General features: G+C 49.2%; 1 protein-coding gene across 8 annotated transcripts; it reads left to right on the forward strand.

The window, feature by feature from the left end:
- On the forward strand, window positions 1-27445 carry MXRA8 (matrix remodeling associated 8). Of its 8 annotated transcripts, none has more exons than XM_035557479.2 (12): window positions 1-80; window positions 233-359; window positions 4182-4312; window positions 16006-16029; window positions 16443-16751; window positions 17297-17398; window positions 18664-19122; window positions 23496-23654; window positions 24667-24697; window positions 25351-25427; window positions 26100-26177; window positions 27064-27445. In XM_035557479.2, exons 1-12 carry the CDS (start codon window positions 38-40, stop codon window positions 27087-27089), a joined length of 1566 nt encoding a protein of 521 aa, XP_035413372.1. In that variant the 5' UTR covers window positions 1-37; the 3' UTR covers window positions 27090-27445. The 8 variants fall into 8 exon arrangements, with proteins under 8 accessions (XP_035413372.1, XP_035413374.1, XP_050570826.1 ...); XM_035557481.2 differs by lacking the exon at window positions 1-80 and adding an exon at window positions 2646-2887 and having other exon boundaries at window positions 235-359; XM_035557486.2 differs by lacking the exons at window positions 1-80; window positions 233-359; window positions 4182-4312 and adding exons at window positions 7552-9412; window positions 10037-10176; window positions 10545-10622.

Raw genomic sequence — 27445 nt, forward strand, 5'->3', positions numbered from 1 at the left:
AGGGTTTTTGCTGCTCGAGGCGGCCGGTCAGCCCTTGATGGGGCAGCCAGCTGGAGGCCGTTCAGCAGCAGAATCACCAGGTACATCCTGAAGTCAGGATCTCTGCTTGCTCACCCAGGCTTAGTAGGCCTTGGTTTGGCTTCCCTGCCCGGTCATATTGTTTCAGTTACTGCCCAGAAGACGCTGCTGCACACGATCTTTTCTGTTGGTTTTTTTTTTTTTTTTTTTTTAGGTCTGAGTGAGCATCCTCTGGAGAAACTCTCGGTGCCTGATCCTGCTGTCTGTGTGATGTGGGAGAATGACGTGTGTTATCAGCATCCTGCCGTCTGTAAGAGATTGTGCTGTAGGCCCATCGGAAGGTAGGACAGAGCTAAATGTGGCCTACTTTCTGATAACATCATCCATTCCTTGGGGAAAGGAAGAGTGTTGTAGCCCTCGGAAAGACAGGAAAGCCTTTCCCTTGCGAGTGATTTATGTAGAACCCTGGGACTGTGAAAAGGAAGTAGCCAGAAAAAAACAATCTCATTATCTCTGCCTTGGGTGCAACACCTTTTCTGGGTGATTTCTAATTATGAAGTGGGGCTGGGGAGTAGAAAGGAGAGCAAATAAAAATAAGTTTGTAGCTTTCAGAGTAGGGACGGCTGAACTGAGCCACTCACCTCTTTACTCCCTTATTCAAGTAAAACGTTGTTTTATGGAGCCAAGAAGTATCAGAGGAGCAGCCTTCTCCGCTGTGGTTCTGTCAGGATCACCTCGTTATCTGTGACCGTTAAAGAGCCAAATTTCTCTAAATTGTAGGATTTATGTTTTCCTCACCTAAACCATTCCCCTTGGGCCTGTCTGTGGGAGTTAATTTCGACAGAACCATCATGCAGGGGTATTCTTCCATGACTCCTCAAGGGCTACTTGGAGAGCAGGCAGTTTTTGCAAGAAAAACCAGGCAGAGTTAGGTGCTTTTGAACCATTTGTCATAAATCATGCTTTCCAGAGGATGCACTAACTTCAGAATGCTGCTGTTAGTTTCTTTGTCGATGGCTTGCTACTCTCTGTTGGTGCTCACATTTAATGAGGAGGTAAAAAAGCACCCTAGAGCTGTTGGCTGGTCTCATGGAAGGAAGGACAGTGATGATGTTTATTAGAGTAATTAATCCTCAGAGACTAGAGAACATTGAAAGGTTCCATGTTATACCACTAGTAACTGGGATTATTGCATTATTTAAGATTTAATAAGAAAGGAGGCAGGAGCTTCTGAGCTTGAACATGTTTACTCTGTGACATTTGGCAAGATACTCAAAAAATTTCATTTCTCATTTCCCTTGCTTTGTAAAAGGGGGAGTAAAGCTCTTTTTCTTCCACAAAAGGGTGGTAGAAAGTTAATTTGAGTCATGTAGTGCAATACTCAGATCTCTGGATAGGAGGAGCAGTATTGGTTCAAGCAGGTAGGTCTGCATGCAGGAATATTCCCAGAACACCCGGTTCGTGAAGCAGCACCCTGCTGTCTTTAGGGAAAGGTATGGTTGCTGGGCTCCTCTTGGATCAATCGAGAGCAAGTACCAAATTCACATGGAGTACCCTAAAAGTTGGCCAAACTCCATGTTTGTGTGCCTAAATTTGGCAGCAGGATTATACTGCCCTATGGAGAGCAACCTCCTTTCAGCCTAAGTATTTTTATTTAAGACGAAATGGCCTGCAGAGCCGAGGTAAATAATACAACTCTCTGGGAAGCAACCTTCCAGCACCCTTTTCGGAGCCAACCTATTAATTTTTCCACTCTTTCCCAGTCATTTCTGATCTCAAAATAGGCTGCTGTGCCTGGAATTGCACTGCTTAATTATTCTAGGCGGGCACAGCAGCTGGGCTGCAATTAGTGTGGGGAACGGAGTTCTCTTTCAGAAGCTCACGGTCCCAAAATGCTGTTCCCATGTAGAGGGACTGAAAGATGTGGTTGGAGGCACAACGCTGGTGGTCAGAAAGGGGACGCAAAGCGGCATCTCTCAGCTAAAGGGCTCTTCCCTGAGCGCTTTCAGAACTTTTTGGTTCTTCATGGAACCAAGCAGTGCTGTGGGCTTGTGTCCGAAGCTTTTCTCGTGTTGTAGAAACCTGCACTGCTGTTGCGTGTGCAGGAGATGGCTGGAGAACTGCTCTGGAACAGGCTCCGTGCTCAGTCCTCTCCTCTAGCACTGTCAGTGCTGTTTCTGAGCCATCTCTGCTTTTCATTTTGTTCTGGCTGGGAAGCCTGGCAGGTTCCTCGTCAGGAGGCCGAGCAGAAACAGGGAGGTAGGCAGTAACAATGACCGAGTCAGAGCCTGGAAGTGTATGTGAATCTTCCTCCTTGCTTCAGAGAGCTTTTAGTTTCAGCCCTGGGTCTGCTGCTTGTACCTCCTTGGTAAAGGAGAGCAGAAGCGCAGGGCTTCGTGGTGGTGTCTGTCACCAGCAGAGCCTGAGAGCACTGCAAAGTGGAGGCCTCGTCTTTACACAGGAGTGCTACTGAACTGGAAAATGGGACCCAGCTCTGCCCAGTGCCTCTTTTTCCTGAAATTTAGAAACTTCAGGAGCTTTATCTAGCTCGATAATGCACAGCGATGAGTATCAGCTAGGTGCCATGGTGCTTTTCTCAGCTGCTGCCTTCTCTCACTTGTCTGCAGACAAACACACGAGCTGAGTGAAGGCTCGCAGCGGTGACCTGATCCCTCTGCCATTTCCTCCTGACTCCCAGTGCTGCCTGCCTTCGGCCAAATTGGACCAGCGCTGAGCGTCTGTCCCCTGGAGGGGGGCTCTGTGGTTTCAGGGCAGGTTTAAAAAAGTGAAGACTCTACAGAACCGCAGCTCCCATGGCAGTGAGTCAGTCCCGTGTCATAGGTTGGATACCGTCCGTCTCAGGCACTCGGTATTAAGAAGTTGATTCCTGGTGGGGGATCCAGAAGTTTTGGGGGCTCTCGGATGCGAGTGGTGGTTCGTCAGGGGCCCTGAAAAAAATCCCTCTGCTTCCCAGCAGCACGTGGTGGCTGGCTGCTGCTGTGAACCTTAGGGGAAGATGAACAGATGCATAGACATGCACAGAGCCAGCTCCTGAAGTTATGATGGATGGTAACTCCAAGTCAGATTTGCCTATTTTTCCATCCCCTTAGGAACTTCATGGTTCATGTGATTTTGAGCTAATACCTACTCTTTTTTTTTGTGTTTTTTTTTTTTTTTTTTAATTCCGTGTGTTGAAGGCATTGCAGGCTCTGAGAATAGGTTGGAAGATAGGTAGGTTCCTCATATTAAAAAAATAAAATAAATCCCACTATGGTGTCATGAAAAGGCCCAGCAGGTAGTAATGACTGCTGCTCTCTCTAGGGAATTAGAGCGCTGGAAAAATCTGAGAGGCAAGAGGGATGCCACAGGCCGTTCTAAAGGTAAAAATCATGGCGCTTTCCTAGTGCATTATGTCTCAGAGTTCTGTGCATCACTGAAGCTTTCCAGAGCTGAAAGAGAGTCAAGAAATTTTGTCTGACTGCCCTTCAGTCTGCGTCCTTGTCAGCCTTCTGTGCAGCGAGTCCCAAATGGTGCCAGGGTTTTCGAGGCTCCCTGGGAGGACAGAGGCAGCACAGTTTAGGGACTTAGGTACTAATGGGCTGACGTGCAGCTGCTCTGGGCTGTATTCCTAATCCTGCCACTGATGTGCTGCGTGAGCCTGGGTGAGTCATTTCCTTCTGCGTTGTACGTCTCGCTGCCGCTCCTGTCTGTTTAGACTGCAAACTTTTCCTACGAGGAGCTGCCCGTGCTGTGCACCCAGCCTGCCCTGCGGTGCAAATGAAATGTGGTGCCACCGATACAAAGACCTTGCAAAGATGGAATGAGGGGGTGGAAAAACATATACAATGTCCTTCCAGGTTGACATTTTAGTTAAGGCAATCATGGCAAGCTACTTAAAATTGCTCTTTTTTTACTCAGCTAAAACTAAATTATTTTTATAGAGAGCTGATTTGCCAGATTTCCCTTTTTACACACTGTGGTGTATGCCAATGACACTAAATTTAAGATGCCAAGAAAGCAGCAATTTACACCTGCTTTGTGATGTCAGTGAAGTTCTTCTTTGCATCTCATTTCTCTTCTTTGCTTCCATTCCTGATTTGCCTGCTCGCTTGTTGGTTTTGACCATCATGAGATATAATAACGTTGATACCTGATGTCTGCAGGAATTCTGTTCCTGTGGCTGGCCCGGGTGTAACATCGCAGCCCATCGTGACTGTCATCGAATGGAACTTCTGCAGCTTCGGTTGGAGGCACTGCTGCAGCGCAGGGGACTGCAGATTAAACCCTGATGAAGGTTTGTGAACTCAAATGAGTTGAAAAGGCAGTAACAGAGGAGGTGGAGGCTAGTACTCAGGTGCTCCCTTGAGTCTTTGCCTGCTGAGTTTGAGGGAGTTGTGCTCAAATACCATTTAAAAAATACAACTCAATGAAAACGTTAATCTATTGGGATTTAATTAATTTAAATCTTAGCCTAACTGCATCTGATTCAGGTGCTTATTTGGAACAACGTGAGATTTGATGCTGATTCAAAAGAACTGTTTTTACTGTAAAAAAGACGTATTTTGACAGTTTTTTGACAGTGATTTTCACAGGCTATGAGTGGCACGATACATTTTATCAATACACAAATGTCTTCTGCACCAGAAAAACCATCTGGTGAAGCAGAGCTGTGCGAGATCAACAGAAAAGGCGAAGGCAGGGAGATTCTGACTGCATCCTCTTCTAATGAGAAGGATAAATAAGTTTTGCTCTTACCTAAAGCTCACTAGTGGTAGGATTAATGATCGGATAGGTCTTGAAGTGTTTGTGGAACACTTTGCAAGGTTTTATGAGGAAGACACTTGGTGTAAACTGACGTAGGTCCATGGTAGTTAATAGAAGCTTGCTGGTTTATACCTGCTTGGGTATCTGCCTCTGATGGTTTTTGGGGCACATGAATCCGTTTGGCTTTTCTCCCCACATTGAACCCAGCTTTTTGGATTTCGTGTTGTGGAAGAATTGCCAAAACACATTTTTATCTTGGAAAAATAATCTTCAGTTTTCAGTCTGGAAAAAAAAAATAAGAATCTGTTGGTTTCCTGGGCAATTTCTCTGTTTTTGTAACTGGTTCCTATTAATGGTTTTGAGATGAATCCCAGGAATCTGAAGCTGACAGCTTTCCAGCAAAAGGGAGTGTTTAAATATAGTGCCATCCAAAGATGCTAGACGACAGGAACCACTGGGCTGTGGGGCCGCCTCACAGCCAAAGGTGCAGACAGAGCTCTCGGACCTGTTACCAGGACAGTAGCGCTGGAAGAGCACAAAAACACACGGATGCACGCAGACATTCATCTTCTCAGTAAGAGCAGCCTGCCTGGATGCTGTAGTTTCACTCCTCCTCTGGGCAGGTCTCTGCCTGGCAAAGTGCGAAGCTCAGTGCCTTGAGCAGAAGATCGACCCCCTCTTAAGATTCCCTCTAACTAAATATCTTACATACCTGGCCAGTTTTTATCGCTGATGCGTATGCACACATCACATCGATGAATTCATGCTCCAGCACGTTTGGCACGTGGGGAAGGAAGGAGAGCTTCTCAGCTGGAGAGCCGAGACAGGCAGGAGAAGAGGAATTGCCTGCAAATGGCAGTCCCCACCAGCACTGTTCCTGCACAGCTCTGATTCTGCTTCGGCAGTGCTTGGGCGTAGCACAGCAGAGACTACAACTGTGTGGTGGTTTTGTGGGCTTCGTCTTTCTCCTTGCTGGGAATGGGTTGTTCAAGGGGTGTTATTAAGTGAAATCGTTAGCTGTTGTCGTGATATTGTTTTATGTGTACTTAGTAAAAGGGATGTCGGAGATCTGCCGTTCTTACTTGTGCATTTGCCTCAGCTCTTGGTTTGGTGACTGCAGCACAGGCTGGGGATAGCAGCGGTCCCCAGCGCAATGAAACAAAGCAGAAAAACATCTGGCCAGCCCCTCGACTTGTCAACCCGAACAGGCTCTTCAGAGAAGGCAGATCAGGGGCTATAGCATTTACAGCTGGGGAACAGAGAGCAAACCTTGTGCTGCTGGGTCTGTGAGTTGCTGCTGGTTACATCACTGCAATAATGACAGGCTTCGCTCGACAGCCCTGTCATTGTGGTCGGCTTTCAGTTTTGTCCTTTTAGTTCACAGCTCTTGCTGCAAGTTGGATTATTCCAGCCTTGCTTATGGGATTCATTGCAGCTGAAAGATTTATTTTAATGAGAAAAGCTTCCTAACCAAACGAAGCCTCCCGGGAAGTGCATCCCCTCTGGTAATTCATGTGCCTCTGTTGTGTTGCTCTTTTCCAGCAGCAGGCAGCTCTGACGGCTCCCCTGGCCTACACCAGGCCTTTCTTAGAAAGGGGGAATATGGAGGTGTATTTATCCTCGTTTCTGTTCCTGGGCAGAGCTGTTCTCTTTTTTCTTTGGTCATGGCATGGTACAGTGGGTTTCATACTTAGAGAAGATCTTAGTAATATAAACGTGGAACATGACAGATCGTGCACATCAGGCTTTGTACTATAATTTGTGTCCTTGTGTCGACAGAGCGTTAATGCTGGCATTCCTTTCTAATACGTTACATGGATTTATAGCTGTGAAAATGGGGTGGAAGTGGCTGCTTCCCCTCCTGCTTCCAAGCTTACAGGTTCTCAAAATGGTGATAAAAAGGCAGAGGGGACCTCTTTGCATCAGGCCTTCTTTCCAGTCTGCTCTCTGCTCAGCCTTCTGCGCTGATGGTCTTCAGTCCAGGAGGTCTTTCAGTGCAGCCTGCAGCCATGGAAAACAAAAACGGTGAAATGGAAGAGATCTGGGAGAGCAAACTGCCTGCCAGACGTGGCTTGCTCACTGCTGCTTGCCACAGGCCAATTAATCTCTCTGAGTCACCAGCGTTTCTGGGTGAAATAGGGGTGAGTGTGGAAACAGAAGAGCCTTTCTCCCTGCTCGTCTGACCCGCGATGAGGCCGGCAGGTGCAGAGCTGGAAGCAAAGCCCCTTGTGTCGGTGCTGGGAGGGACCTTTCCTTGCACGGACGAAGCTGCTTTCTTTGGACAGGCTTTGTGGTTGGGGTAGACGGCTGGCTGTGCCGCAGTGGGCAGCTGGGGGCTGCTTCTTGTTTTGAGAATCAATACCCAAAGCACCGCTGTGGAAGGGGAAAGGCTGACCAGGGTTCCATAGCCTGGCCTCCTTGGAGAATGGAGTTGGGCATCCAGCACCTGCCTGGGCAAAGCGTGGTGCAGCTGCCTGGCCCAGCTCCCTCTGGCGTAGCAAGGCTCTGGGGCTGAGTAGACACTGCACAGAGCGACAGCGAGGAAAGGGCCAGGATCTGTGAAATGCCCTCCTGGGTCCCTTTCTTCCCCTCGGTGTGAACCCCAGAGAAGCTGTTCCTCTTCTCTTCCACAGGGCTGTTTTCTTCAGGAGGCTTCAGTGGGCTCAGCCTGAACTTGGCTTTCTTCAGTCAGGAAATAGCCAGTCCGTGACAGCAGCAACCACAGCAATCTGCAGCTAGCCCAGAGAGCAGGCGAGAAGCAGCCAGTAACCTCTGCAGTGCCAGAGCTGGGGGCAGAGAGGTGGGGAAGCAACCTGGAGCTGCACCCCGAAGGGCTCTGCCTGCGCCTGGGAGGAACCAGGGCGAGGAGAGGGTGCTGGGGCTGCCGTCTGCACCACGGGGACAGCTTCTTGTCTCCCAGCCAGACGTTTTCCAGGCTTCTCTGATGACGCAGCTGGACGAAAGGCTGTCAGATTTGAGTCTCTCTTGCCTAGCTCCCTGGCCGGACAGAGGCAGCAGGGGAGGCTCCTCCATCCCCTAAACTTCTCTCTGAGCTGCTGAAGATCAGCGTAGTCTTTGCTGTGATCCCTGAGGGCCTGCGAGCAAGTTTTGATTCGGGGGACATGAAGCAGCAGGAGCCTTTGCTGCATGCAGCTGGTTGTGGAATCGGACTAATGCAAATATCCGAGGCTTGCAAAGACCAACCCGTGTTTTAGGTTAGGGCTGCAATTAGGCCGGCCGTGTGAGCATAGAGGCTATTGACACAGCTCAGCTGAAGTGTGGGAACTTGCGCTGAGTGGTTGTAGGTGTCTAATTACCCACAACTTCCCACTTAATATAACTACATAAATCACAGAGCTGAAGTTTGCAGTGAAATTTCACGGGGTTCTTTCTGAAGATGGTTTTCGAACGTTTCGCTGGCAGTTATCTGGGTCTGGTTTGGACAGCGTGAAGACGTCCGGGGTTAACAGCAAGCTTTGTTCATGGTCAAATTATTTAATAATAATAGCTCAAATTTCTTGGAATTCCTTGGAAGCGTCTGGTTCTGTCTGCTGCTGCAGAGAGGATCCTGCCCTTGATGAAGTTCTGGGCTATTTTCGTCTGGCTGGTTCCAGGGTTTGTCTTGCTGCAGGGTATTTAGATGTTGTTTGGGGTTTTGGTTGTAATTGTAATGCCCTCCTCTTTGCTGAAGCGCAGCCCCCTCTGGGTGGAGTAAATCTATCTCCTGGTACACAGAAAAATGCCAGAAGGGAAAAATTCAAGTGGGGCAATTAAGTTTGTATCCATGGAGTGCCATGGGAGGGCCCTCGCTTTTAAGTTCTCATATATCTGGCTCCGCTCTATAGACGGACATTTAAGAATGAGAAGTTAAATGCCCTTTCCCCCAAATTTTCCACTTGATGACTAACTTGATTGTATGGTTTAATCTGCTACACACTGCTAACCACAACCAACAGCGATTTAACAACAGAGGAAGAGCAAACAGAGAGCTTCACCGTGTTTTGTTCTCTGACATATACTGACAGCAGCTACGCCATTTCCTGAGTTTCTAGTCATGCAATTTTCCTTCAGGTCTTGCATTAAAAGGCTCCTGCAGGCCACTTTAGCCACCTGCATGGATTGGGTTGTTAGTCCTGCCCAGGGGAGGTGGACATGTTCCTGGTGTAAAGCAGCATCCGAGCCTCTCCGACCCACCTCCCCCGGCACGTCGTGGGCCAGGGTGTTGAAAACCCCAACTCGGTGTCTTTACCAGCTTATCCTGCTTGAGGGCACGCCACATTTCTGCACTGGGGTTGGGTTATTTCTTTAAAAGCTCAGACTTGGGTTGATGTGGAAGAGAAATAAATGGCTGAACACTTACAGAGGAGAAGGATAAAGTGAACCTGTTCCAAGTGGTTCCTCAGCAGCCTCGTGCAGCTCTTCCCGCTACCTGCGAAGGTTGCTGCCCCCTTCAGTTAGGCTGGTAAAGCTTCAATCTTTTAATGGTGGCAGGAGGGGAGGATTTCACTAAAAGCCTGGTTAGCCCAGCAGTGTGGAGCCTGTCCCCGTGAGCATCTGAAGCAGCGATCCGCTACGCTGGACAGCCGATGACTGGTGCAAACCGAAGCGATCTGAACCTTAACTGGTCTGTGTGAGTATACAGCGAAGGGGTGTATGTAGCCTTTCTTTTGTGAGCACTGTGTCCAGTTTTAGAATTTACTGCAGTTTTAGAATTTACTCTTTGCTGTTTGGCACTGGTGGTGTTCACTAACTGACCACCTTACTGCTCCTGCTCTTTGTGGGACGCTGAAGCGGCTTATAGAAACACAGGCCAGGCTTTAGGAGCAGGTTAACGTACCAGTCTTTCCCTTGAGAAGAAGACTGGTGAAAATTCAGTCATCACTTGATGCTGTTGCTGCCCTGGCAGTGCTGTCAGGGCTGGTTTTATCTTACAGGTGTGCACCGGGGATGAGCAGCGTTAAGGTTACTGCAACGTGTTGGCTGCTTGCTGTGGTGCTGATCAGGCACAGCTTGTTCAGTTCTGGTCTGAAGGCTTCGATACAGGAATCCTAAATTTGACCGAGCTTTCTGTGACAGGGAAACCTGTTCCCCATATCGCAGCAGGGGCTTTGGTTGTGTTCTAGGCTGCTCTGCCTGCACTGCCCTAAGCTCCCTGTACTCATTCAGGTCTTTGTCATTATTAGCCTATCGCTAAGGCAGTTGCTCTTAAGCCCTTGCTTACAAATCACAGGACAGGGTAAACATTGTTTTCTAGGTTGTCTTCTGAGACTTGAACTTAAAGTAAAACCATATGAGGAAACAAAGATCAAAAAACCACTGAAGGCAACAGAATAAATCCAGTCTCAAGCAGACAGCTGGACGAGCGTCAAACAAAGGGAGGAACAGCTGGATCAAGTAAAGTACAAGGAAAATTAGTTCCATCCCCAGGGGAGGGAGAAGGATTGTTTCGAGAGCTGTGTGGGACCAACTGTACCCGATAAAACTTTCACATCAAAGTCGGGGCAGATCAGAAGGTCCCAGAGGGAGGGGAAAAGAGGAGAGTGGGTGTTTGTAGTGACTGCAGGCAGAGTTAGGGGAGGGAAGGAGGTGGAGTGCAAGCCGGGGGGAGAGCGGAGAGGGGAGGTGGGGAGTCAGGAGTTGGAGGTGGAGTAACTCTGCAGAATGTGAGCCGCTGTCCACAGCTTTCTGGATGTAAATTGATGAGGTCATAGTGTTTTCCAGTTGTTTAAAAAAAAAAGAAAGTCTTAAACTTGTTTTTCAAGAGAGACGGAAACACGGAGAAGCTGAAGAAATGGAGCCACTAGCAAAACTCCTCCTGTGGCAGCTTGTGCTTCAGCAAAGTAAGCTCCTAGCTGATAACACGGTGTCGCTTGGGTTTATTTCAGCTGCAGAGGACGGGGCTGGAGGTTTTGGACTGTTATCTTTGGGAGATTTTGTTCAGATTCCTGAGTTAGCTGGGTACTGCTCTGTGAGGGGAGGGAATTATGGATTTCTCCTACTTTTTTCCTTTTTGAGAGGAAAGGAAAGAGACTGGAGAAATGCTTGGGGTTGTTTCAGTGCTACTTCATCCAGTGTGTTTGTGCAATTTACTTTTTCACGTCAGTTCCCTTCATCAGCAGATTCAAAGGCAGTAAGCTGAAATGAGAATGCTGTAAAGCTTGGCTAGTTACAGGTTGTTGTATACTTCTGAAGGGGCAGAAACAGCTGGTACGTGTGTATGTGTGTTCAGGATGGAAGACAAAATGAATGTTATTTTTTGCCCTGTCAGCATAAAGACAGATACGAATTCACTTTAAGGTTAAGGTGCAGGGAAGAGACAAGGACAAGCGTGATGAGCTTACAGTGACAGAATGGCTTCTGCCTTCTCCTCTGCTACAACGTGCTATAAAGGCTGCAAGAGGAACCAGTGTCCTTAATTGTAACAGCCCAGCAAATCCACCCTTGCAGCACGCTGGTCCCTAAGGAAGGCACCTGTCTGTGAGCAAGGACCAACTGCAGCTCCAAGAACGGCATGGGAAGGCCTCGCTCGGAGGAGACGGAGGAAGATGAAGAGTTCTCGCTTCGGTCCCTAATTAATCTAGCTCCCACATCACCAAATCCTCTCTGGCTTTGCAGTGCCTAAAGGCAAGAAATGGACATCACATGGGGCCAGTCATAGGGAAAGAAGGGTTAACGTGTCTCAGAAAACTAGTGGGGCGGTGGGATAAGGAAGGAGGGAGGCCACGCGTTGTATTTCAGAAGCACCAACCAGTCCAGCTGCTCCCCTGCGTGGTTTGGCAGAGCTTTGGGAGGGCCTGGGGCAGGAATAGCAGGTTGGGCTGCTGCACAGCACTGGAGGGCTGTGGGGAGGCGGCAGTGTCCCATCTAAGGATGGTCTGGTCTCACACAGACGTTTCTGGGTGTATTTTGGAGAGAGAACTGTCCGTACGCCAGGCAGCCACCGTGCTGAGTCCTGCTGTACCCACCCAGATCAGCTTAGCGTAATGGTAGAAGATGGGGAGGGGAGAAGGGAAGAAATCTGTGCCTTTTTTTGCTGAGATGCTCCCTCTTGGAGAAGAACCACACCCTCAAGCGTTAACGTCTTGCAGGGAGGAGCAGCCCAGTGTTTGGAATGGCTCTGTGAACTGCTCCGTGGGCCCGGAGCCAGCGTGAAGTACACAAACCAGCGAAGAGCTCACAGAGCTGAGCTAACATCTGAGCCCTCTGCGAGGAAGTTCGGGCAAATCTGCGAGTGGCCAGGATGCGATCGGTTTCTTGTACAGGCAGGAGACTTTTCCCTTCGTGCTGAGGCAGCACATTCTTGCTTTGTGCCAGCTCAGGGCACGTTCCTACCTGCAGCTGATGTTGGAACTGTTGGGGCTGGGGGGCGGCTAACGGCTCTCCAGTCCCAACATCCTTCTTGCAAGCACTGTCCTCTGCCGTTGAGAAAGCTGTCCCAGCGAGACTTTAAAAATAAACAAGCACAGAGACTTAGGTAAAAGGCCAAAGTCCAACGGCCATCGGTTGGCTGTGTAGGGGAGGCCTTGTTTAAGTGAGAAGCCTGGTCCTGCAGTCCTTGGGCAGCTGGGGCAGGTGAGCAGAAGGCATCGAGGCACGGGGCTGTATTGCTCACCATCTCCCTCCTCTGCTTGTTTGGGGTGCACCCAGGTGGGGCGGGCTACCGGGTTAAAATATTGGCTGCTAGAATAGTGCTGGGCTCACATGTGTTGCTGTCTCCTTGGGGTTACTGTGCCATAAGCCGTCAGGGCCTCGCAGACACCGTGTCAGCTCCCCACAGGGGCAGGATGGAGCCACTGCCATTCTCCAAAAGTGTTTGGAAATGGCTCGGTAGCACAAGCTTCTGTTTTTGTGATAATTGTGAAATAGCTCTACAGAGACCTTTAAATCCTCTGCATAAGCAATGGGATTTGTGGGAAAAAGAAGGAATCTGCCACACAGATTTCCTGAAGAACATGTCCTTTGTCTAGGCCTAGACCGTCCCTCCGCACCCCTAGTGTGAAGGCATCCTTAATGCAGAATTCTCTTTATTCAAAAGAAATAAGAAACAGAGACCAGGAGGTGGTAGGAAGGTGTGCAAAGAGGTAATGAGCTGAGCTTAGGCAAGCAGAGCATCAACCTCGGAGACTTGTTTCAACCCCCATTCCTGGTGGGATGTGACATTCATTTCTCCGGGGAATTTTTAGTTTATTTTCTTTCCTGCCCACCACTACGATCTGGGCTTCAGGGATGCTCGTTGTCTTGTAAGACACCGATCCTGGCATCTTATCCCGGCTCTGCTGGCTTTGGTGGCCCAGCTCTTCCTGCGCCCAGCAGAAGCCCTGCCTGTTTCCGTGCCCCGTGGGGCGTTTGTGCCGCTTGGCACTCAGGCTGCCGCTCTGGGTTTGCAGAGTTTCTGTTCTGGTGTTCTCCAGCATGGGACAGGAATGTGGTGGTTTCCTCAGCACGTGCTCCTACCTCTGCCAGCAGCCTCTGGGAGCAGAAGAGCAGGGGTCCTGCTCAGGCAAGGACACTTTTCTCTTTGAGCTGCTCCAAGGACAGTGCCTGGAGAGCTCCGACATGCAGCACGTCTCTCAGCGCCTGAGGCTTCTACTTCTAGCTTGCCTGCGCTCTCTGCAGCCTAATTCTTTGCTATGAAGATGGCTGGGATTCAAGAAGTAAGAGCTGGCCCTGCCTTTTACGAGGGATTAGAAACCTGTAGGCTGCTTTCCTCTTCCTATATTGTGGGACCAGCAGAATACCTCTGGGATCCTGCTGAGAGGCGTGCTGAGTCCGCACAGAACATGGCAGGGGATGAGTTTCTTCATCTCCGGTGGGTTTATCACTTGGAGAGAGGGCAGAGTGATCATCCTCCACGTGGAATTTGAACTATTTTAAAATGAAAGTACAGTGAGTCCTGCCTTGCCGTCTGTTAAGGTGTTTGGTTCTAGTGCACAACGTGACAGTAACCCTGGGCCGTCTTTGTGTGACCCAGCAAGTCAAAACAGCCTGGCAGAAGGCAGGCAGGGCGTCAGCGGATGCTTTTCCCTTTTCCTAAAAGGAAGCAATGCCCCTGGTCACCGAGGGGCAGACCTGGAGGGATCCTGGAGTTCCCGGGGGTGGCACGGAGAGGGGCTGGGAGGTGCGGCAGGGCCCAAGGCGCTGGCCTTGGCCTGGGGCTGGGCCTGGCTGCAGAGCAGAGCACGCTGGAAAGCTTAGGTGGATGTCCCTGTCGGATGTGAGATTTACGGCGCTACGTTTGGGCTCCGTGTTTTTCCCATTAGCTTGCAAGAGGAAGGGAGCAAAGCGAACGCATTCCTGCTGCTCAGCCAGAGGAGCCTGCTTCTGCAGCACCAAATCGCATTAACGAGCACTAAAGCGAGACCGTGGAAGCGCAGGCAGCCAGCTCCCAGCCACCACTTCCTTACACACAGGTCACCTTGTGACACCTTGTGACACCACGTTGTTCCCTTGTCACGCTGCAGATGCCACCAGCTCGGGCACGTAAGCACGGCCGGGTCCCCCTGCCACCGATGGGTGCTGAGGGCTGGCTGCTCCCGAGCCTCCTGAGAGCGACTTTGTTCACTATAAAACTGACTGGCTCTGGGAGGAGGCTGGATTTTTTTTTTTTTCTTTGTGATGCTGAGGTTGTAAGTGCAGGAGGTGTCTCTGAACTGGCAGTTCAGCAGGCAGTGCTGCTCGTTTCTGTTCTCTGGTGTCACTGCCCGGTGTTTTGTGATAGGAAAAGGGAAAGAAGCGGAGTTTATTCCCAGCCCGGGCGTTGAGGGTGTGGTTAAAATAGCCCCGGTCTGGAGTTAATTTTTTCTCTTTTCAAATGAATAAATCCCAGGGCTGAAAAAAAAAATGCAGCCTTTGTCAGGAGGGCATTGCGCCTCTGACATTAGCAGCACAAAACATCCAACTGTCCTGCTGGAGCCCACTTGGGCTTGGCTGGTTCGGGAGATAATGTTGTCGTTGTGCTGAGAGCCTGATTCGTGCTCCCAAAGCGTGATGCCAGGAGACCTCCAGACCCCTCCTACACACCAAGCAGGAGGGGCTGGGCCGGAGAAATGCAGAAACAAAGACGTCAGTTAATGTCTTGCAAAGCTCTTCCCGCACAGATCTGCGTCACGTGAGTTGGAGAGAATCGTGGTCGCTTCCAGAGCGTTACGTGGCCGGCTGTGCAGAGCAGGAATGGGAGCAGGAGAGGCTCCGGGGAGCCAGCCCGAGGCTGCCCAGCAGAGGACAGGTAGTCTCAGCACCCCGCAGAGTTACCAGTGCCCTCTGCCTTTGGGGAAGGAGAGAACACTTGTCCTCATCTTAGGGAACTCTTGCTCCCAGGCAAGTGTGTGTGCGTGCTGGTCAACACCAGGGACATTTGAGGGGCAGGAAGACCACTGGAGGCACCTTCTTTCTACTTTCTTGCTGAGCAGCGATGCGAGCCCAGCAAACGTGTTCCCAGAGCTAATCACAGCTCCAAGCTGGAGGCTGTTGCTGCCCATACCGACCTGTACCCACTGGCAGGGGTTTGTGAGTGGGACAGGGTGGAAAACACTGCTGGGACTGCCTTGGAACGAGCACACAGGAAATGCTTCAACAAAAGCTAGTGAATGTTTTATTTTCTTGCTTAGCCTAAAATAAGGTCCAGTCCAGGGTAAGTGAAAGGAACGAGAAGGCGTAGACAGCCTGTGGGAACGTGCAGCTCAGGAATGCAGCCTGCAAGGGAAACTCTTCTTGTCCTGCTGTTTCTGCTGCTTCCCATGCAGGATGAGCATCAGATCCTCTGGTGTCGGTGCCTCCCACCCCCCTGCCCAGTCCTGCCTCCTTGGGTACTTATTTTTTGTCCTACACAGAGCGTGTTAAATAGCAGAAGATGCCTTTCGGGCAGTTTCAGCGGGTGATGCACTGACATACCTTTGGTGTAGTGTTTGAATAGCAGGGTGGAAAAAACTCTGTAGCTATAGACGGTATGAAATAAAGACAGGGACTGTACAAAATTCAGTTGCAGGCTGAGCATTTCCCTTGTTGCTCTTAAGCGTGAGTTTGTTGGATCAGGCAGTTGCTGTGTTTGCTGCAGCATGGGCCAAGCAAGATCTGAGCTCTGGGCTTAACTATAACACTCATATTAAATAAGTATTAACAGAGAAGGGAGGGATGGGTGGGATAACAGCAGAGGAGACAGCTGCTGCTAGGAGTGTGTTTGTGTCTTTCATTGTCAGTAACGTTCTTTTTTTTCTGCTTTGACAGGTTCTGTTGTTTATTTATATTCAGGTGAGTGACATCTCTGTAATCTGCCTGTTTTTTTGTCATTGTGAGAAGAAATGAGGTGTCATGGAATCAGGCACCCCCAGATGGGCATTTCATGGCTAACCTCTATAGGCAGCAACCGTGAATGAGTGTCTCTAAACATTGATATAAGCGGGGGTTAGGGCTGAAAGGTAGGTAGGACACATCAAATTCAGGATCCTGATAACAGACATTGTTTTTGCTGAATGAAAGCATCAGTTTTAAGTGTCTTTCTATTGTATTTCTTCGTGAGAGAGCTCTGTGTTGTCTTGAAAATTACTTTATTTTGCGTGGAAGGTGAGCAGAGATTCTAGGGCAGGACTGAATCTTACTCTAGCCCCTTCTTCACATGCTATTAATCCAGAAACTGTTTTTCTTTCTTTGCTCCTGGCTCTCAGTCCCAGCCGATGCCTCCAACCCCAACAGCGTTGTCGTGTCCGTGCTGAACATCAGCGCCACGCTGGGGTCGCAGGCTGTCCTGCCCTGCAAGAGCTACCGCATGGTGTGGACCCAGGATCGCCTGAACGACCGCCAGCGCGTGGTGCACTGGGACGTGTACAGCACCTACTACGGGGACAACAAGATGGAGAGGCTCTGTGACATGTACTCGGCGGGGGATCAGCGGGTGTACAGCTCCTACAACCAAGGGAGGATCTTCATGCCGCAGAACGCTTTTACAGACGGCAACTTCTCTCTGGTGATCAAAGGTACTAACAGCATCTTTTCTCCCCGTGCTTTCTGCACAGTGGAGGATTCATCTAAACTGACTTTGTGCTTTCCAGTGAAAATGGCTATTTTACAAAGCACTTTTCTGAAAGCAAAAATGAGCCTAATGAGGTTACGTGAATCACTGGCAATAGTGTTTTATTCCCCTTTGAACCAATCCCATTTTAAAAGGGAATCAATAACTCACTGTCTAAAAGTCCTATGGGCTTGTGGACCTTTGACTATTTCAGCTCCATAAACCCAAGATTGTCATTCTTCCTATGCCTGCTCTTAGCTAAACTTAAATTGGCTTCCTCTTTCCATCTGGTAATACGAATGTTCCACGCAAGAGCAAATAAACAGAACAAATTATTATGTTAGGTAAGATGGTTCTTCTGTTTAACCCTCTCTGGTGATAGGACTTTGTTCTAAGCTATGTAACGGCCCCTGTGTGCATCCACACAAGCATTTGGGAAATGGCATAAATGACAAAATTGTTATCTTAGCATGAAATATTCATCTTCCCGTCTCTTCTCCGTTGCCCTAGATGTTGCAGAGAGTGACGGAGGCATATACTCGTGTAATCTCCACCACCACTACTGCCACTTGTACGAAACTGTGAAAATCCAACTGGATATCACCAAGAAAGGTAGGTGTGATGGACAGCTTGGTGCCCCTCTCAGCTAGGGGCAGGCTTTGGCAGCTGGAGTCTGGTGGCTGCCAGGACGCTGCTGAATTCCCAGTGGGATTTGTGTGCTGATCCACAGAAGGTGTTGGATGCTGTGCTGCTCGTGTCAGAGAGGAGCAGCGTGGGTGAAGGGTTTTGTGATTCCTTCTCATTGCAGGTTCAGGGCACAGGTGCCACAAGAGTCCTGCAGCGCACCAGGAGGCGGTGGTGCTCGCTGGGCTGTTTTCTGTTAGACTCCTCAAGTTTCGTTATTTTAGCCAACGTGTGTTTTTATGAACCTCCCTTCTTTCTTGGCCTCCGCCAAGCCCTGCAGAGAGGCTGTTAACTGTTTGCATTAGGCAGCCCAGCTAGCTAACTGTCCCGTTAATGCCCCGGCAGTAGAACATCCTTAGTAACAATCCCTCATTAGTCACGTTAGCCACAAACATCTGCCTTGTCACACGGGTCTGGGGAGCTTAGTCCTGAGAAGCTTGGAGTTAAAAAACCTCCTCGTGCACCACGCCTTGACTCCAGCTCTAAAAGCAAGCTTCTCAGGGCTGTTGGCAACTGCAGTCTGTGCCACCTACGCTGCAGAAGCATCACTACTGTGTCATTTAAATCCACCTTTATGTAATGCACAAGCGAAGCCTCTGGGACTGGCTGTGCTGGGAAGCTGTTGGAGGGCTGAGTTTTCTAAGAGGCTGATGGGATAGGAGAGAAGTGTATTTCTTCTGCTGTTCTCACAGCTTCGATGCAGTAAGAACGCCCAGCCTGCCCTGTGAGCCCCAATCTGCTCATCCGTGTTTTTGTTCTTGAAAAGGAATAACAAAAGAATCAAATGCAAAACAGCGCTCCTTGAACTTCCCCAGTAATTAGGGCACTTGCGGCTAGGAAAGCATTTCCTGCTTGGAGGAGCAAGGCACGGCACATCGAAGATGAAGCCTGCTGAGGGAACGTGCTTCCTGCTGTGTGAAGCAGGAGGTGAGCCCTGTTACGAGGAAAGGAAGGAGGTCCTGCATGATGCACCGACCTAGGGTGTGGATGGTGCAGGTACATTTGTTTATTGACTGCTGTGGGGAGTGTGAACAAGGCACACCGCCCCGGTGGCGCTTCGGGGTCTTTGTAGGGGATGTGTTATAGGACTGCAGGGTCTGGGAGCGATCTCAGGCACGTCTGGGTGTCCTTAGGCATAGAGTGAGCGTGTAAAGGTGCACGTACCAAGGCTCTACAACTTGTCCTCTCCACAGCCAAAGCGGCAAAGGAGTACTGGGATGGGGAGAAGGCCGTGATCGTTGCCCTGGAAGGCAGCACGGTGATGCTTCCCTGCGTGAACAGGAACCACATCTGGACGGAGCGGCACAGCGAAGAGGAGCAGCAGGTGGTCCACTGGGACAGGCAGCCCCCGGGGGTTCCCCACGACCGCGCCGACCGCCTCATCGATCTGTACGCCTCCGGCGAGCGCCGCTCCTACGGCCCGCTCTTCATTCGTCAGAAGATGAACATCACTGACACGGCCTTCGCCCTGGGGGACTTCTCCCTCCGCATTTCAGAGCTGGAAAGCGCGGACGAGGGCACTTACTCCTGCCACCTGCACCACCACTACTGCGGCCTGCACGAGAGGAGGATCTACCAAGTCTTCGTGACAGAGCCGGTGAGGGAGAAGAAGGTGGTGAACCTCACAACCCACAACACTGCCCCAGCCCTCGGTAAGTGCCTTCTGGCAGCGGCCCTGACTGCAGGAGGGAGGGAGGGAGTGTGGTCAGGGCAAACTGTGCCCTGCAGAGGTACCACAGACACCACGGCAGCGAAGGTGCAACTCAGAGCAACCCTGAGGTTTCCTGCATGAAGCGTTCTGGTGTTCCTGCCCCTAAGGTTGGAGGAGTAGGTGAGCTCTTGCCTCCCTCACTGCTAGGGTACAGCTCCGGTGTGTAGGCCGGGGTGTTTCTGAGCTGTTTCCATTACCCCAGTGCACCTGGAGCTACAAGCGTAGAGATACATGAGGATCTCTGGAGCTGTTTAACACGGAGCTGCGCCCAACGAGGAAGGTCCCACCCATCGGGGCTCATTACCCTGCCTGCCGAGCGGGGCTGACGACATGTCCTGCTGCTTGCTCTGCTCCCAGGCAGCCTGCGCTGCTCTGCGAGGCTCGCGTGCCCTGAGGCAAGCAGGCTGTTTTTCTAGCAGGCTCCCTTTTCTGATTGCTTTTCTGAACCAGGAGAGGGTGTGGAGTAGGGGTCAGGTCTGCGCTGCCTCTGCTGCGACAACATGCCGCTGTTCGCGCTTCTCTCCCCATCGCGCAGGGGTTTAGGCTGCGCCAGGTGCCAGGCTGCACGGAATCAACCACCAGGAATTTTCCTCCACCCTTCAGCTTTTTTTTTTTTTCTTAACTCAATTTTCACATTTTCCACTGCAGTGAGTTATCATTTGACAGCCCGTCCAAACCCCCAGCTGTCACGCTTAGTTCAGGCAGAAGAGTAAAATCCCAAGTTTAATAATTTTTTTAATCTTTTGGGTATAGTTCCTTATTAACATTTTAACGTACTCATTGTGGTTTAATATTTATTGGCTGCTCGATACAGAATTTCGACATGCTTCATACATTTTTAAACAGGTCTGTTCTTCTCCAGCAATTAGTTTTTTTCGTGTCACAGAAACCTAAACCTTCCCACTGGGACCGAGGCTGGTGTCCAGAAAACCAGGCGGTACCGAAGAGAGGTGGCCGTTGGGGCTGAGCTGGCGCAGAGGTCAGGACGCACAAATATCAGTCTCCCTGCCCCTGGCTCTTTTGCTGCCCTCGAGTCCTATTTAGATCACATTGTGCAGATGGAAACTACATCTTGTTTCCAGAGTTGCCCACCCAGGAGTCTGTTCCCCTCTCTGCTAGATGCTGTCCTCGTTGTTGCTGAGTTTTTACCTACTTGCTCGGGCGTTAGGCAGAACCTGCAAGTAATTCAGCCTGCCGGGGCTGTCTTAGTTTGGCAGTAATGCCCCGCTGCTGAAGGAACTGGCCTTCCCGAGAGAAGCCATTTCCACCCCCAAGAAGAACAGCCTTGGAAGAGCTTTGTCCCCTAGGGGCAGCGAAGGCTCAGCTGGTCGGAGAGCACCACACACAAGAATGTGCTGAGTCGGTGGGAACGGGGAAGAGCCGAGACATTCAGGGAGCCGTGCTCAGCCCCGCTGCTGGTGAGCAGCCTGCTGGTCCATGCCCTGTTTGTGAGTAGCGGGAAAGGCTGAGGTGTTGCCCTTCTCCACAAAAAGCTGTGCAGGACTTCTCCGGGCTGTGACTTAAAGGCAAACTGAAACACCAGGAGATAACAAAAGCAAAACAGGGAGTTTTTTTTTTTTTTTTTTTCAGCAAGCAGCTATAGCTTCTGGCGTAGCTCCAAGGCTCAGAGCCATTTCCAGACAGGAAATTTCAGCCTGTTTTGAACTATAAACATGAGTTCAATTCTGTTCTCAGTCCCAGCAGAACAAATGTGTTGTGTGTGTACTAATTTAGTGCATTTTTTACTCCGCGTTTGCTTTGGAACAAGTGAGTGAAGAACAGCACCTCTTGCGTCTCTTGCTTATTGCTGGCCTATTGCCAGCCTTTGGTAGCCCTGAAAACAAAACGGGCCGCATACCCAGCAGCTGTGAGCTCTTGGTGGAGCTCTCTCCATTTTTTTTCCCCAGCAGAAGGATCGGCCCCTTGGCATTTTGGTAAAGTAATGTAAAGGCACCTCCGTTCCAACTATTTTGGGGCTAAGGAGGCCCAAAGTTTCTGAAACTCTGTTTCCACAGCTTGCCGTTGTAGCCACCTCTCTGACGTTGACTGAAGTTTCAGATCAGCTCCTGCCCTGCAGTACTGGGGGAAAGCAAAAAGCCAGGAAAAAGCCTTCAGGTCTGCTGCCTTCGGGCTCGATGGCTGCTCCAGGGGCTGCCGTCTCCTTAGGGCAGCTGCTGAAGACGCCCTTCGTGATGCAGGGATTTGTGAAAGCAGCACCGTCCCTATACTGATTGCAGCTTTGCGGTTCTTTTTGGTGTGGTATTTCTTAGCTGTGGTGAAAAACACATGCTCGTTTTCAGCAGTAGAGTCAGGAACTACAAACCATCCAGCAGGGCCAGCAAAAACTGCAGCGGAGGGCTGCACAACCAGAACGGAGCAGCTGCTAAAACCTCCCCATTTTCCAGGAGTGCTGTTAGTATTAGCAAACAACCATTGCTGGTGTGAGACCGTGCTTCCATCCACGGTCATTTTATTTGATTTCACAGCGGGTGGGTTGTTTTTAAACGCTGCAAACAAGCTACTCGACCAACTGGAACCAGCCGCTGTGCCAGCAGCTCCCAAAATTTCATCCAGGGTTACTTTAATTGACCTATCTGCAGTGTCTGGGGAGCAAGCGCTCATTTACCTGCTGCCTGCTTTTCCTAAAGCCGGAGCTGACCCAGACACCGTGATGAGCTTCCTAAGCCTTAACTGCTCTGGACCTATTATCTGAATCCTAATTTATATTTAGGCATTTTCTGAAGCCTTGGGTTGCTCAAGCGTTTGATGAAGAGGTTTGCTGGTTAGCTTAATAAGCTGTTTGCCTCCCTGCTGTCATGGAGGGTGAGGTTGGACAAAATCAGCGCTCTTGGTGCTGAGTTTTTTGTGGGGAATATTGAATTTCTGGGCTCAGCCTATTTACAGTGCTGTGCCGATGGAAATGAGCAGTCTCTAACATTCCCAAACGGCCTCAAAAGGAAAACCAGCTGTTGAAATAATGATGAACTCGCTGGCTTAGCTCAGCTGCGACATTCCTGTTCCTGCTGATCAGCTCTGACCTTAACTGGTGCTGGAGATGTCACTGCGCTTAAGGAGGAATACCAGGACGCTGCTGGGGGAATCTGGCCCTGGTGGAATACAGAGAAAGAGCTGGACACCGTCCCTGTTTGATAAGGAACCAGACTGCCCGTCTGACTCTCACCCCTGTGACTTCTCAGTGCCCATGATAAGATCAGCGCTTATTGGTGTCCCAGTCTCTGCGTGAGACAGGCTTAAGAGGAAGCAAGGGGTTGAAGGAAGCAGGAGCTTTGCTCTGACAGTGTCCTGGAGGTGCAGAGCGGGCAGGGAAAGGTGCCACCGGAGCTCTGGCCCTCCTGGTTTTGGCCCTGCTGCTGCCGCAAGCGTCAAACCTCGTTAGCAAAGCAAGCAGGGAAAGGAATCTGCTCTCAGCCTGCCGGTGTCAGGCTGTCTTTAGCCCAGAAACAGCCCCAGGTTATCACGGAGTAACAGGGAGCAGCGTTTGACCAGTGTTTGTAATTAAACACTGATATAGGCAGAAAGGAGGAGACGGAGCCCGGGCTGTCTGCATTGACGTGGGGTGACTTGGAGGCCTGGGATCCTTGCAAGCAGAGAAGTCGCTTTCCCTTTCTGTGTGCAAAGCCTTGACCTATTTATTTGAGATCTACAAAAATGTTCCACGTAAAAGTTTTGAGTTACCCTTCCCTGCGCCGAGGAACTGAAACGCTGCTGCACCCACCGCTGGAATGGAATCTTGGCTTTTCTTTGCGGGTTTTTATTTTATTTATTTTATTGATTTTTATTTTTTTTTATTTGAAAAGGAAACTCATTCTTTGGCATTGAAAATTCCTCCCACTCTGTAAATTATAACCCTTGGCAGGGAGTGGCTGCTTCATACTTGAGCTGTCTGGAGCCGAGGCAGCGCGGTGCGCGTGTTGCAGGGGACCCAGCGCGGGGCTGCGTTACCCCGCGGGAGGCTCCGGGCTGCCTCCTGGGGCTTCTTTCTGACTTCTCCTCTGCAGTGAAGGCGAGCAGCGTGCTGAGAGCCAGGCAGCAGCACGGGGGTGTGCAGTGGCCACAGTTAATGCTCGGTACTCCAGGAAGTGTAACGGTTTTGCGATGAGCACAGACACCTTCCGTCTGACAAAGGTGCGGTGTGTTGGAAATCCAGCAGCCATTTGCTCGTTACCTCATGAAGTTCAGAAGCTTCTCACTGCACATGCTTTTTGGGTCCACATTTGCGCCCACCTGCAGTCGTGCTGTGCTGTGAATGCCAATTGCGATTATCATCCTGTTCTCCTTTTCCTCCGCCCCCAGATCCCAATGTTGTCAGGGGCCACAACGTGATAAACGTCATCATCCCCGAGAGCCGCATCCACTTCTTCCAGCAGCTGGGCTACGTCCTGGCGACGCTGCTGCTCTTCATCGTCCTCCTCATCATCGTTGTCCTCATCACCCGCAAGCGCCGGCAGAGAGGTAGGTGCTGGAGAAGATCGTCCCTGTGGTGCTTACGGGGGCGTCCCGTGGCAGGGGAGTTGATCCTGCAAACAGTTACTGTGCAGCACAACGCTGAAGCCAGCGATCCTCTTCTGGAAATCCAGCACAGGGGAGAGTTTCTGCAGGTGCTGGTGCTGAGAGAGATTCGTTAGAGTGGGGTAAAAATGTCCAGCCCTTGGTTCGCTGAGTTTTATTAAAGGTGGGATTTTTTTAGAGCTTACGTGCATGCCGTGGGACTACAATTTTTTCAAGTCCTTGCTGAACCCCCCTGTACTGGGTGACTGGGTGTAATTAGATAAACGTACTCTGAGGTCTTTTGGAACACAGAAATAGTTTTGGATGCCACAAAAAAAGCAAATACCAGGGAGTGTTTGTCTTCTTATGTCCTCTTTTGCAGTACCACATCTGTCCTTATTTACACGTCAGGGGGTAGCACCAACAGCGGCTGTCCCCGCTGACTAGAGTGGAGTTGATTTGCAGTCAAAGAGGGGACAGACTCCTGGCCCTGCTTTTTCTATAAAAAAGAGGAGCCCAAAATTATCATTCCTTGCCGGTTGGAGTGAGACAGGAGTCTGTTTAGATACCTGGCAAGTGGAAGGCAGAGGGAAACCGGTGTCTGCAGCGTGTGATGGAGGCAGGCCTGAGCAATGGGCTGGGGCTGGACAGGTGCAGCACCAGCACACAGGAGATGACAGATAGGCTAAATATTTGAGTAATAAATGGGAGGTAAGAAATGAAAAATGGGGATGGCTGTAGTTTCTCATGGCTGGTCATCCTTAGATTTGGAAAGACCATCAGAAAGCTGGTGAGTAAAGCAAAGGGGAGCTCCCTGTGGCAGGGGGACATGCATGAATTCTTGTGTGTTAGGGGGCTTGTGAAAACACTTCCTGTAAGCGTCACAACAAAGAGCACTGTGAATAACTGCTGTGTGTTATTGTTATCAGTGGTATCTGGGAGTTGGTTGTTCATTTTATTTCTTCTTCCTGTTTAGGCTATGAATACAACGTGAAGAAATATGGAGAGTAAGTATAATTACAGGATCTACTATCTATGGCTAGAATATATACTAATGAACTTAGTGGTCCCAAGCCTCTGCTGTCATTAAGATCCTAAAACAGCTGAGGATCTGGTTAGTAAGAACGCGGCCGTGTAAAGCATAGACTGTTTGATACAGTTTAGTAGTTGGACGTGGGCCAAGATAGTGTATCTGGGTCCCTTTGTGTTTTATTATATATACTGAAGTGGAAGAAATGGGAAGTTCCAGTTCAAATTGGCTCACCATCATTCTAGGCTCCAGACAAACTCACGGGGAAAAAAACAACCGACTAGCCAAAGATCTTTCGGTGTCAGTAACAAAGACAGTAAAAGCAAAAGAGAGGAGAATCAGGTTCACTAGTGAGCAGGATGGCCTGCTGAAAGCTGTTTGTCGTATTTTCTTCAAGAGAACCTTGCAGAAGCTGAAAAGGGTTCTACAGAGATTACTGTGAAAATCACCTGTTTTTAGTAAAGAATGAAATCTATAGTTTTTTCAGCTGTCCTCCAGCTGTACAGCAAATAAACAATGTAGATTAAATTCCTCAAAGTAGCACGAGAAAGCAATTGTGAAAAACTGTAAAAGGAGACAGTTATTAAAGGATGTGGCAATAACCTTTTTTCACTCTCATTCCTTTTTCAGGAAGGATGTAAATCTTAAAGAATTTACAGTCGACACGACAGATCTGACTCAGTACAGAAGTGAAGACATCAGGCTGGGTATGCATCAGCTAGCAGCCCTTCTCTACACCAGGTCAAAACTTGTTGTAACTGAGGATTTCCTAAAGGTATTTAGGTGCCCATTTTATAGCGACTTAACCTCCTGATTTTAAAGGGCAGATTTATGAGAATCTCACCCCTAGAAAAGGTACAATCTTTAAAAGAACAAGCTGACAAACTTTAGGCCCCAAGATACAGAATTGCTGTGTGTAAACGAGGTAGATATAAAAGCTGAAGTAAAGAACAGAGGATTTGCAGGGAGTGGGCTGCAAACCAGGACAGCACAGGTATAAAATTCTTGTGTGTGTGTGTCTCAAGGGAGCTTTCCTCTGAGCAAATTCTTTAAATAACTGCATCAGTCACCTTCACATGACCTTGACCCAGATAATCCAGAGCTTGTTGTTACGTAGCAGAAGAATCAGAGGTACCTATGAGGAGCAGGAAACTGAAGTGTGTGTAACTGATTAGTGCCAGGAAAAAAAATCAAAAACAACTAAGTTGTAGCACGTTTCCTGCTCCTGCTGAGTAACTCCATGAGGTACTCCTAGAGATCTGGAGATGCTGGGCGTCAAGTACTTCAGGGAAGGGCTGATCCCGTCTCCCTTGCCTATAAAACTTTGTTGTCTTTTAATGTTCTGATAGCTGTCTGAATTACACTCCTCCCTTATACAGATTACAAAAACAACATCCTGAAGGAGAAGGCTGAGCAAGCCAGAACCTTCCCAGCAAAGAACATCGACTTAGACAAAGGTAATAATGACCTGCTTCACCCTAATTGGTGGCTGTAGGAGGCTTCTGATGGGTTGAAGGAGGGAGGAACATAATATAGCAGTAAGCTGACCAAGCCACAGTCAAACGAGGAATGGTAAACATCATGACAAATGAGAGCAGGAATGAGAAGCCAGTTCCCTTCCTATCCTTTCATCATGGAGCCACAAGATCCAAGTAGTGATTAGGTTTTTAAAAGCTTTTGGCATGGCACAAATAGATTTTTTTTCTTTATTGGAAAAAGAATGCCTAGCAGGGTTGGAATAGCACATTCTTTATTACAACCCCAGAGAAAGATGTATCTCAAAAAAGTACTGGCATTGTGTTTGTGAAGAAAACACTGTGCAGAAGAGTGTTCTGAGCTGAATTCGTTTATGGGCAATGGGCAGCCTTTTTCTTCATCCAACAAAAGCAAACAGCTCTCTATCTGCAGGAGCTGAATCTCATTTTGTTTATCCAGTCTTAATTCTGTGTATTATCCCTCAGTTTTCAGGGTTGCACTTAAAACAAACAGCGCTTGTAAGAAGGTTGTTAGGTTCTGTGACTCCTTTCATATCAATTCAGAACATAATAAGTGTGACTGAAATGAGAGCAAGAAGGAAGTGATCTAGAGAGCCCATGAGTTGCCTTAGACCTGCAGCTCTTGATACAGTTCTGACAATATTTTGCCTACATTCTTCAGAAGCAATCTGTGCAAGAATTTATATACCATAAATCTCACTGTGGGGTTTATGAAGAGGATAGTGAGAGCATAGCTGACTGCAAATGGTCACTCATCACTGTAGAGCTAAGTGCATTCACAGTGTGTTTCTTTGGATGGTTTGAGATTGCCATCAAGATACTGACCTCCATTTCAATTTGCTTTCAGATTTCAGGAAGGAATACTGTAAATGAAGACATTCCCAAGCTGCTGGCTGGACCAGAAGCTTCAATCAAAGATAGATAAATGGAAAAGAGATGCCTTTTCTTGATATCATGTCCCTCCAGTTACCATACATTTTTCATGTAGAGTTTCTCCCCAGTAAGCACAAGGGTATTTGCAAATGCTTCCCAAAAGAGTTAGACCATCTGTCTTGTGTGCACTTATGATGGGTTTTGGTTTACTTTTCTTCTTTTGTTCTCCCAGTCCTCCCTTCCCTTTTTCTTTCTGATATTATTGTTGTTTTTATGCATCAATGATTTTTATGAGCTGAATCAGCAGACCTTTTGCTTTGACGTTACTGCTTAAAATAAACCAACCTGCATCACTA

The sequence above is a fragment of the Cygnus atratus genome, chromosome 21 (genome assembly GCF_013377495.2).
Source record: "Cygnus atratus isolate AKBS03 ecotype Queensland, Australia chromosome 21, CAtr_DNAZoo_HiC_assembly, whole genome shotgun sequence".
Taxonomy (NCBI): Eukaryota; Metazoa; Chordata; class Aves; order Anseriformes; family Anatidae; genus Cygnus; species Cygnus atratus.

Excerpts from the sequence above, each read along its gene's own strand:
- MXRA8 (XM_035557479.2), top strand. The coding sequence starts at position 38 with ATGGGGCAGCCAGCTGGAGGCCGTTCAGCAGCAGAATCACCAG. Across the intron at positions 23,655-24,666 it reads CCGCAAGCGCCGGCAGAGAG|GCTATGAATACAACGTGAAG; the intron begins GTAGGTGCTGGA and ends CTTCCTGTTTAG. Across the intron at positions 24,698-25,350 it reads AACGTGAAGAAATATGGAGA|GAAGGATGTAAATCTTAAAG; the intron begins GTAAGTATAATT and ends TTCCTTTTTCAG.